Source organism: Camelus ferus, chromosome 4 (genome assembly GCF_009834535.1).
Source record: "Camelus ferus isolate YT-003-E chromosome 4, BCGSAC_Cfer_1.0, whole genome shotgun sequence".
NCBI lineage: Eukaryota > Metazoa > Chordata > Mammalia > Artiodactyla > Camelidae > Camelus > Camelus ferus.
Genome location: NC_045699.1, coordinates 74,594,593 through 74,605,594, shown reverse-complemented (window position 1 = coordinate 74,605,594; position 11,002 = coordinate 74,594,593). Strand labels below are relative to the sequence as shown.

General features: G+C 62.6%; 1 protein-coding gene across 9 annotated transcripts; it reads right to left on the bottom strand.

The window, feature by feature from the left end:
- Positions 1–2,857: 2,857 nt before the first annotated feature.
- Positions 2,858–10,678, bottom strand: PPP1R26 (protein phosphatase 1 regulatory subunit 26). 9 transcript variants are annotated; one of them, XM_032478899.1, is made up of 3 exons: positions 10,540–10,678; positions 8,336–8,532; positions 2,858–7,496 (listed from the first exon to the last, which is right to left on the bottom strand). In XM_032478899.1, the coding sequence occupies exon 3, from the start codon at positions 7,067–7,069 to the stop codon at positions 3,476–3,478; it is 3,594 nt and encodes a 1,197-aa protein (XP_032334790.1). In that variant the 5' UTR covers positions 7,070–7,496; positions 8,336–8,532; positions 10,540–10,678; the 3' UTR covers positions 2,858–3,475. The 9 variants fall into 9 exon arrangements, with proteins under 9 accessions (XP_032334790.1, XP_032334791.1, XP_032334792.1 ...); XM_032478900.1 differs by lacking the exon at positions 10,540–10,678 and adding an exon at positions 10,129–10,333; XM_032478901.1 differs by lacking the exon at positions 10,540–10,678 and adding an exon at positions 10,140–10,333.
- Between the last annotated feature and the right edge of the window lie 324 nt (positions 10,679–11,002).

The following is an 11,002-nucleotide window of genomic DNA, read 5'->3' as shown; positions in this document are numbered from 1 at the left end:
GTTAAACTCTGTACACGGAATAAACAGAAAGGCAGAAAACAGAAATACCTTCTGTGTAACACGTGTGCCCGTCCTACTGAAAACTCACCGTCTCCAGCCCAGGCTCCTAATTCCCGTTTCTGGCGCCTGGGCCCCGTGAGCTGCCGGCCGGCTGTGCCCCCGCCCGCCTGTCTGATGTCTCCAGGGTCCCAAGGGCTTTGCCGGTGTCGCCTCGTCTGATGCTCATGCCTGGGGGCAAGCCTGACTCCTGTGCCTCCGTTTTCAGATGGGAAATTAGGGCCCAGAGGAGGCGCCCTGCAGCAGGCCCTGAAATTCCTGGGAGGGGCTAGGTGACCCCCAGACCCACCCTAACTCTCTGCACAGGTCACACAGGAACTCCAGTGATGATACACTTTATGAAACTGATCTTTTTAAACATACTTTCAAACTGGGACCTTTGTGTCGAGGGAAGGTGAAGTTTAGATTGACAGGTCTGATTGAACTGTGCAAGAACATGCCTTCTGCTCAGGGTTAGAGCACACGGAGCGGATGGGTGAAAAATGGAAGGGAAGCGACAGCCATCGTTTTTCTGATCTCTGTACTGAGTTCTTCCAAAAGCTCAAATCCAGTCAGAATAATTACTGGAAAAGGTGATCGGAACAGAGAGGGTAACAGAAACCAGTTTCCGCAGGTGATTTGATAAACCGCACGGCAGTTCCCGAAAGCCTGTTTCTCCGCCCGCCGCCGCCAGCCTTGGCTTCATCCGCCTTTTTGTTCCGCTCTGAAATGAAACGTCGACAAAGAGACGTTCCTAACACTTCACCAGTCACGTCATTTAGCTGCTGAGTCGGATGAAACCCAGTAACCACTTACTCTAAAGGTGCGTTTTCATTTGTGTATTTTTCCTCAGTGACATTTCATCTTTTGTTTCCAATTAGAATAAATGGTTCCAAATACAGAGTGAAATGTGCTGACATTGGCAGGGGGAGTCCCCTACGTCCAACACATAGAGCACCAGAAACCTCAAGAGATTCTGCAGACAATGTGTGTCTCCCCGTCCGCAGCAGCCTTGCCTGGTTCACACCCGGCTGCGGTTACAGGGGTGGATGGTAGAGGTGCTTTCTCCCCCTCTAAACGGGCCTGTAATTAATTTCAAGGAGAGAGATGCGACATTGAGGGGGCAATGCTGTGTACATGAGCAGATAAAGCGCTAGTGTTTGGACTGAGTGCCTGGTTCCCCGGCGTGAGTGTGTCTCGGCTGGGGAAACCCTGCGGAAGACAGGTCCTGGAGCAGCAGTCAGGAGTGACTCTTCCCTTTAGAAGACCCTGTCCTCCCTCCCTCCCCGGAGGACTAGACAGCCCAGATGGGGCCACTCCCTCCTCCCTGCAGGGAGGGGAAGGCCCCGTGGCCCCTTCTCGGGAAGCAAGCGGGCTTCTCTGGCTCAGGCTTGTCCGTGGGTCTTTCTGCTGCTGCTGCTCGTGGAGGCCCTGGGGACTGAACCAAGGCCCTCGTGCTGCTAAGTCAGCGCTCTGCCGCTGAGCTCCACCCTCCCCGCCACGGGTCTTAGTCACGACAGTTCCATCTGGTGACACATCCTCCCCGAGCCTCTTCCTACAAGAGGGCACACGTTTACCACCTCGTGCAGCAGCTCCCGGGACGCGTGGTCGGGCCCGGATCCCCGGAGGAGCCGGGCCAGAGCGGCAGACGCACAGCCGGGCATCGCTCCCTGACAGTGCTCCAGTCTGCCCCACTGCAGGTCCCTTTCCAGACAGTGCGCGGGGACCTCTGACCTTGGCCTCAGTGTGTGCCAGGGTTGACCCAGGATGTAGGGTGTGGAAGCAAAAGCTTTCATGCGGTGTGGCTTGTCGGCAATCCAGGGATGGCCGGTAAGCACACAGAATGGGGCTGGGGAGGCGGGAGGAGAGGAAGGCTCGGGGAGCCTGGGATGGGCGGCGGCAGAGGTGCTCAGGCTAAAGGCCCTGACGGCACAGGGCGGACACTGACAGGGCCCAGACGCTGGGGTTTCACATCAACATCCCCCAGAGGCAACTCTGCAGATGACAGACTACATAAACTGACTCATGAGCAGTGCCCGATTGATTAGCATCAAGAACAAAAACAAAACCCCAAACCAGTTCTTACGTACAAAACAAGCTGATTTTTGTTTCCAAGTGTTAAAAGCAGTCCCTAAAAACTAAATCAAATTTAAAGCATGGATTAATAAATTGTTCTTGGAAGCATTTAAGTGAATGAATTTTCGACCAAGGAGATATTACACGCATGTCGTGCAGACAAGGACAGTCACGGAGGCCACAGGACCTGCTCGTCACGGCGTCTGACTCAGCTGACGCTGACCGTGGGTGCTGGTGCACGTCCCCATCTGGGCACAGAAGTGAATTCCTGCTAAAACCCCAGGGGTGGACAATGTGTAGAAAATTCACTTGCTCATTCTAAGAACAACGAAGGTCAGCTGCAAAGTAAGCCCTGCTCCAGGCCCATCGCAGCTGAACTGCAGAGGTGAGGTGCGACACCCACGGCGGCTGCGGAAAGTCTGCCGACAGTCGCCGTGCAGATGTCGTGACTGGGCACCCAGCCCTGTGCACGCAGCTGTCCCTCCCGCCTCCGAGCAGAAGGCATAGGACGCCTCGCTCTACCCCGTGCTGCGCGGCGAGAACACAGGCCCGGCCCGCAGCCGCGACGCGGGCAGGCCGGGGAAGGCTGTCGGAGCGCAGCCCTGACTACTCCCGGCCCTGGAGGGTGCTGGGCTCTGCCCTGGGTTCTCAGAAGTCTGGACCACTTTGCTTGCACCGATCAAGACAAGGACACTTGATGCGGGCCAGCTGTCACCTTGTGATTAAAAACGAAGAACAGCAGTTCTTGTATAAAAAGAGGTTTATTGAGCTGTTAGAATCATGTCATCATCGAACGGGACTGGACATTAAACCATATGGGCTGCAGGCGTGAGCTGGGGACCTGCCTGGGGAGCTCTGGCGGGACTTCCACACGCAGCCGGGACGGCCGGTTTGCTTGCCGGCCTTTGTGCTTTGAGACGCTTCTCCGCTCGGAGGTGGTGATGGCAGTGTTCAGAAGTCGCGCTCGGGGCTCCCGGGACCGGGGGCTCTTTTACGTGAGATGTATTTCCACCAGCAGTCGCCCCAAAGGGCAGAGGCTGGGCCGGGTGGAACCCCAGGCGTTTGCGGATCTAAGACTTGTGCGAAGACGACCGAGAACTGGGGCGAGGAACGCCCTACAAAATTGGACGACAGCATTTGCTAAAAATATTTTTTACAGCACTTTAAATAATTTACAAAAAAGCTACAAAAATCATATTTACCAGGACACATCTGTTAAATAAAAACATCGTTTCGTGTTAGTGTACAGATATACAGGCTGACGGGGTCCTCCGGGCACCCCCCCCCCGCACTGTGACCTCAGTGTCAGACGCGCGCGGGGACGCGCACACTTGCTCCCCGTGCGCCTCGGCCGGGGGCGCGCTCACAGCTTGAGGACGGTGCCCTTGGCCCCGGGGCCGCCACCCTCCTCTACCGAGGTGTCGCTCAGCTCGCTGGCGTCACTACCCAGCGCCTCCTGGTCTTCGTCGTCTCGGTCCCTCACCCTCTGCCTGCACCCCAGGTCTAAGAGGCTCTCCTCTGGCCCCGAGTTCCTCCTGCCCTGCAGGCTGAGCCCCACCTGGGACTTCCTGTGCGGCCAGTGGCCCCCTTCCTTCTTCACGAGCAAGTGAGAGCCGCCAAACACAGGGCTGTGGCCGGCCTGGGTCCCTCGGAAGGTCGAGAAGGACGGGCCCTGCAGAGGCAGACTCAGGGGGGGACTGAAGAGGCTGGCTTGCTTGCCCCCCCAGGAGATGCCCTTCCCAAAGTGGAACAGCTGCCTGGAGAGCAGCGGGGAGAAGCCGGCAAAGGGCAGGCCTCGCCTGGGGTCCATCCCGAGGCTGGGTGAGCCCCGGGCCTGGCCCTCTGACCCCTTCTCTCTCTGGCCCCCGAGGCCCCCTCTCCATGCTGCATCCCTGCCCCCCGAGCTCAGCGCCCATGCGCTCTGCAGCCGGCTCCGGGGCGCAAAGTCACTCCAGGGTGGGGCGAGGCCGGCCCGGGGCCCCCCGTCCTGCTGGGCGCCTGGGGTCAGCGCCAGCGAGCCCCGGCTCTCCGCCCGGGCACCGGGGTCCACACAGCCCGGCAGCTGACCGAAAGCGCTCTCCCCCACGACAGGCTCGGCCCCTCTCGTGCTCTGGTCTTTGTGAGCATAAACATTTCTCCTACCGGCTGGTGAGCCTTTGGCAGACACAGTCACACATCTGGCCAGGGCTGCAGGGAGGCAGGCCTGCTCGGCGCTGGGGCTGCTCCTGCCGGCCGGAGTGAAGGCTCTCCCCAGGCCCCTTGGGCCCTCGGCCTGCTGTGAGGACGCCCTGGCTCTCTGGCTCCGCGTGCACACGCCGGGATGAAGGGCTGGGCCGGGAGGTGGCACCTTCCGGCATGGCGGTTCTGGCCTGGCCATGCTCCCTGTCCCAAGAGCTGTGGGACCCCCTCCTTGAATTTCTGATCCGCTCACGGACTTCTTGGCCTTTTCTGCCAAAAACTTCCTAATCTCCAGTTCGATGCTGTCATCACTGTCCACAGAACTGCTGTCATCGGAGAGGGAACTGGGGCTTGGGGCTGGACCTGCAAGTTCATGGGCCTCCGTTTCACTGGAGAACAGGTTCCCTCCCGTAGCTCTGACCCTGGACCGGAGAGCCGGGGGTGCGTCCTCGGTGGCAGTGCAGTCTGACTTTGCTCTCTCCGTTTCCCTGCAGAGGACACGTGGAGGTCTCCCTGGGGAATCCCTGTCGTCTTTTTTGGACTTGGAGAGGCAACTTTTCAGCAAGTGTGGGCTTCTGTCTTTCCAGTCTCTCTGGAAGCCGCCTAGTTTATCCAAGAACTGCGTCTCTGTGGTGCTGAATCTGACCTTTTTCTTGCACCCAGCTCGGGGGTCCTTACACCTCTTCCTGAGCCTCCGCTTGGACCTCAGCAGGTCCTTGATGGCCGTGTCCAGGTCCTCATCGCTGTCCAGCGAGCTGCTCTTGTCCTCGGAGCTCCCCTTCCCATCCACCTGCCTCACCTCGGCCGCCTTCCCAGGGCCGGGTGACGAGGTCCCCCTTATGTCCTGGGCTGCGTGCTCGTCACCGAGCCCAACCGTCCTGCAGGGGAGAGGCTGGCCCTTGGTCTCGCCTTCCCTTCCGAGAGCCTCGCTGGCTTTGCCCTGGCCGGACTGCGCTCTCCCCTGGCCGCGGTCCGTGTCCTGGGCCCCTTCCTGCGCCATGGCCGTCTCTCGGGTCCTCTTGGGTGGGCACGGCCGTGCCGCACTGCCGACGCCTCCACCTCCACGCTTCCTCTTGCAGCTCAGCGACAGGTCTGGAGTTTTAAAGGCTGGGGCCCTGAGGCCGGGCGATGGCAGTGGGCTCTGTGCTGGTGGCGGCGGGCAGGTCTCCGTTCCGGCCAGCAAACTTCCTGACTGTGCCTTCAGGGCCAGGAACGTCCGGATTTCCTGCTCGATGCTGTCGTCACTGTCCACGGAGCTGCTGTCGCCGTCAGAGCGGGAAGGCACGTTTGGGGGATAAGGGAGTGGGCTGGCGGGCAGGGGTCTGTCACTGCCCTCTGGGGGGGCTGGCAGGATCGTTTTGGAAATGTCCAGGATGGCTTCAGCGCACATCAGCTCGGTGGATGTGTCTGCCCGGCATGGGGCCCGGTCCACAAGGTCGCCTTTGGCGGCTGTGGGTACTGGAGGTGCAGGAGCTGTGACTTCCCTGGGGGGCTTGGAGGGATGGTCGGGGTCCAGACCACCAGGGGTGAGGTCCGAGGGCTTGGCGGCCACCGGCTTCTTCTTGCCCAGGGCTTTCCTGAGGGCTTCCGGCCAGGCACCGTGTGCGGGGGGCCCGGGCCCCTTCTCCTCTGCACGTGGTGCCCTCTGCGGCGGGTCGGCGCTGGCCTCCTTCCTCTTCTCCCGCTGGTACAGCCGGATGGCCTCCTCGATGCCATCATCGCTGCTGGAGTCAGTCGTCTCGCACACTGGGGCCGTGCCCCTGGCTCTCCTCCTCCTCCTCCCTGAGCCAGCACCCCTCCGGACCCCACCTTTGCTCGGGGCTGCCTCTGCAGGGCGGCCCGCGGTGGATGCAGGCTCGGTGGTGACCTTGGACCTGGGGCCTCTGGGCAGCGCACCGGACTTTGCGGCCCGGGGAGGTTTCCGGAAGACAAACTCCTTACAGGTGCCGGCCAGGTCCTGCTGGTGCGCCTTGACCACCGGCTCTCTGCTGGGTCTGCGCACCGACGTGGCCGGGCCATCGCTGGGGTCTGGTGTTCTGTCGGCAGGGGTGCTGCTGGGTCTGCGCGCTGATGGGGCAGGGCCGTCGCTGGGCTCTGCTGTTCTGTCGGCAGGGGTGCCGCCTTTCGGGGTGTCGCGCTGCCTCTTCTGGCTCAGGAACTGTTCGATCTCCGCCCGGATGCTCTGTTCGAAGGAGTCATCGCTGCTCACACTGGCTGGGGAGGCAGAGCCCTGGTCCTTGCCTGCTCCCTGGCTGGAGCCAGCTGCCAGGTTTGGGGGACCCAGGGCGGTTGGGGCGCTGCTCGGAGGTGGCTCTGGTTTGCATCGACTAGCCGAGTCTGCAGCCCTGGGCGGCGGGGCGGCGCCACTTTTGGCCTTCAGGTATTCCTGGATGGCTTCCTCGATGTCCCGGTCCACGGAGTCGTCACTGTCCGAATCCAGCACCAGGGGGCCGAGGTCTGCGGCCTCCTCCTCACCCTTGGGGTCAAAACCAGCAGCAAGACCACAGGCAGCAAAGGCAGGGCTGGCGGCCAGCCGGGCGCCGCAGCCTCTCTCTGCCCTCTGGCTTCTCGGCCGGGCATGCTCGCCGCTCATGCCCAGAGCGGCCCCGTCGCCCTGAAGTGTGCTGATGACCATCTGCACCTTGGCGCTCACCGCTGTTCTCGAGACGCCCTCTTTGGGCTCTGAGAAGCATCCGGGAAACCTACAGATCCCGGGTGGCCCAAAGGCCTCCCATTTGGACTGGAGAGCGAGCACAGGAGGGGCGTTCATGAGAAACATCCTAGCAGACGAGAGGGCAGGCAGAGAGGCGGCGCTTGGCTTCTCTGCCGGCTTCACATCCTGGAGGAGATGGCACGAAGGGATGGGGCCCGAGGTCCGGTCACGGCGCCCGGGCAGGCTTGGCGAGGGTCCGCCGGGCAAGCCACTCACGCCTCCTGGGCCTCGGCGTCCTCAGCTGTAAAGGGAGAATGGTTGAGAAGGTTCATGAGAAGACGCGTCTGAGCCGCCTGCATGGAGCCGGCGGATGCCCACATGAACCTTGTTTCTCCGTCCGTCTGTCCATCTTCTCTGTAAAGAAACAAAGGTCAGGAGGTGCCACTGAGATAAAGCCTCAAGTGCTTCTCTGCAGGCAGAAAAGAATGCCTGGTGTGAATCCAGGCTCAGCAAGACGTCCTGGGTCGGCCCGCCTTGTCGGGAACCGCAGCTCCTGAAATGAGAAGTTACGTGACGTGAGCGAGTTGATGTGCTTCCTCCAAACACCTTTACAGAACCATCTACACCAAAGCCCTTTTGTTTGAAAATGTCAACTGTGTATTTCCCAGGTGGTCTCATGGGACCACATCGTTATTTTTCACTAATTAGCACAAAAGTTCCCCTGAACGCAGTCACGGGCCCCTTCTCATCCAGTGTGGCTTTCCCAGTTTCCACGTCTCGGACCAAATGTGGCCGGGTCAGCAGAGCCGCTGGGCCGGTCTCAGGAACACTCTGAAGATCTGCTCCCAGCAGCCTTTACGCTAAAGGTCTGGGACCACTGCCGCAGAGAGGAGCGGGGCGCAGGCCCTGCGCAGGAGGTTAGAAAGCCGCGAGACATGTCATGTAACGGTTAATTCTGAACGTTTCTCTGACTTTTCCGGGTCCCAAACTGGAATGCAGAGCAGCTGAGATGCAAGAGGGGCGCTTGGGAGCACCTATGGAAACGGGAAGGTGAGTTCCCACCCCAAACAGAGCTGGGCAAGGCCGTCACCACCCCGGACCTCGGTGGGTGGCTGGAAGTGGTCTGTGTGTTTGCTTTGCTTCCAATGCAGATCTTTCTCCGCTAGAAGCTTCCTTCCGACAGACACAGAATCCTGTGTTTACACACCCCAGTCCTTTCCAAGAAAGCCTGGCCCGGCCACCTAGGCACAGATGTGCCCAAACAGTTGCGACCAGCAATTAACCAGAGGGCGCCACCGATTCAGAAGGAAGTCCCTTTGTTATTGCTGATTTGCACTCAAAAAAAAGTTTAGTTTCGCTAAACTGCCACGTAAAAGAATAGGCAGCAGTCACCTGGAACGCTCTTCAAGACAAGGCTCCATGGGACGTCTGCAGAACAGCGCGGGGGGCCGGGTCTCTGTCCCTCCATGGACATGCTGTGGCGTCCCACGCCCGCTTACTAAGTGGACGTTTGCTGGCAGCACTGAAGGCTCAGAGTCCTAACTCAGGGGCTGAAGCCACGGCTGGGAGATATTTCGGGTGGAAAGAAACTGCAGTAATTCAAGGGCTCAGAGTTAAATTCTGGAAGGACCTACCTTGAAGCTAATACAGTTAATCACAACTGAAGTGCAGCTCTTCTGGGCCATAGGTCTGCCACCGTCAGGTGGTGACGCGGCTGGGGGAGCGCGTGCAGCCGTCTACCAGTCCTCAGGTTCTAGCACCCCACGACAGCCCCCTCCCGGGAGAACCCCCCGCCATGGCCGAAGACCCCTGGGGACCAGCAGTGCAGGGGGGAGGGCTCTGTCACTGGCCTGTGCCCACCCTGCACACTGCGGTAATAATTCAAGCTGCCTCAGCAAAGTGAGAGACCACGAGACATTCGCGTAGCCCTTGGGCTGTGAAGAGTCTGAATCGAAAATATGAACTCCTTAAACATCAATGCCATCTTAAAAGACGGGCCCAGGGGCGAGCTCAAGTGCACGGGGCTGCAGGATTACTACTCAGGAAGCAGCGTGGGCCAAAGGGGAACCGCTCATCCCCTCTAACCAAGCTGACCATGGTCACCGCTCTTAAACGTGCGTAGAGAGCTCGGACTCTCAGTGAATGGTTTTCTGAAGTGTCAAACTACCTAGTGCCAGAATGAGGTTAAAAATTCAGAGGGCGTCTCCGGCGACAGCTTGTGGCTTTGAAACAATCAGCTCTGTGAGATGAATCGTTCTGGAAAACTCCCCTGAGCTGTGCTTGGAGAGGCTGTGAGCTGAAGGCAGGGGCTTCCACTTTGCCAAATTGCCACCCTGCACCCCAGGGCCCCAGAGCTGGGTCTGGAAGGAGGCTGTGGGGACATCCAGGTCTGCACACCAAAGCCCCGTGGTGCCAGAATTTGAAAAGTGGAGGAGGGTGCCTGGACCTTTTCTCAGTCTAGACACTAACCTCCAGGAGGGCAGATCCCTGCTAATGCTTATCAACCTGATAGACTGGCTCCCTGCACGAGATGCCCCCCATACATCTCCTGGGTGCACCCCAAAGCTGCACAGCTCCTGTTTCTTACCTCCCAGTCCCAGTTTTCCCCCAGGGTTAGGGAGGGGAGGGTCGAGTGAGGGCACCAGGCCCAGAAAGAGGGCCCTCTCAGCAGGGCCAGCCCGGAGTGGGCGTTGGCTAGAATTCGACCCTGGCCTGCGGGAAGGTGAGACTTTACAACAGGGCGAGGACGTCTCCCTAGCAAAGCTGCAGGTTCACTGCCTGTGCCTGGGGGCCCCGAGGCAAGGCGAGACCCTCCCGGCTGCCCCCGCCCTGATCTTTCACCCGGAGCACGGGCTGCTCCCCTGCCCCCGGCCTGGGGGTGCTAACCCCCAGCGCGGCCTCAGCGGGGAGGGATCCTGGCGCCTGGAGCAGCGACCGGGCCCTCCGGCAGGGAAGGGGTCAGGCCTCCAAGCAGGGCTGCGCCCCCGGGGTGTATGTTGGGCTTCGTGGGCTTGGGGGCGAGGGGCCGGCCGGGGAGCCCGGTGACCCTCCCGGAAGCTGCGCGGGGCGCAGGGCGCGAACCGCCCCTCTCGGGAGCGCCGGGCCCTCGGCCCTCCGCCGCGCTCGGGGCGGTGAGCCGCGAGCGCCGGGGTCAGGCCGGAAGCCGTCCCGCCGCGGGCCCTCACCTGCGCCTCACCTGGGCAGCGCGCCCGGCCGGCTTCGAGGAACGCGGGCGCGGAGAGCGCGGGGCGGGGTGGGGGGGAGGACCGAGAGCCGTCTCCGGGGCCGCGATCCCCGCCCGGCCAGGTAACGACGCCGGCGCCCAGCCGAGCCCGCCCCGCCCGCCGCGATCCCTTCCCCGGCGGCCGGCGCCGCGCTGCGGCCTGCACGCCCGCCCTCCGACCCGGCCCCCGCCGCCCCGCCCGGCCGGGCGCCGGCCCTCCGGCCCCCGCCCCGCGCGCCGAGTCCCGGAGAGGCGGCGGGTCCCCGCGCGAAGGGGGCCGGGCCGCCGGCGCCGGGTGGGGGTGGTGCGCGGGGGGGGGCGGGGCGCGCGGCGAGGGGCGGGGCGGCCCGTGGAGCCCCCACCCCGGACCTACCGGCGGCGGCGGGGCGGCGGCGGCCGCGCTCCGGAAGCCGTGCCCGGTGGCTGGGCATCATGGGAATGGCACGGCCGAGTTCCGGGGGAGGCGCGCGGCCCGGCCGGACCCCCGCCCGGCGAGCGCGCGCCCACCTGCCGGCCGCGCTGCGGAGGAGCCGCGGGCGCCGCGCGCCGCCCCCGCGCCCGCCCCGCGCCCGCGCCCGCCCGCCCAGCCCGGAGGCGGCCCGAGCCTTCGGAGACGCCCCACCCCTCCCCGGACTCGGACAGGCCCCCGAAACGCGCCTGGTGCGGTTGGAGTGAGTAGTCGGCTGATGTCTGACCTCCACCCCGCTCCCGGCCGGAGGCGGGGGCCCTCCGGTGCTGTCGAGCACCCTGTCCCCGGCGGGCCCCAGCTGCCCGGCGCCAGGGGCGCGCGCTGAGTGGCCGCGTCGGCAGACACCGCCCTGCCTCCGCGGTCCCTC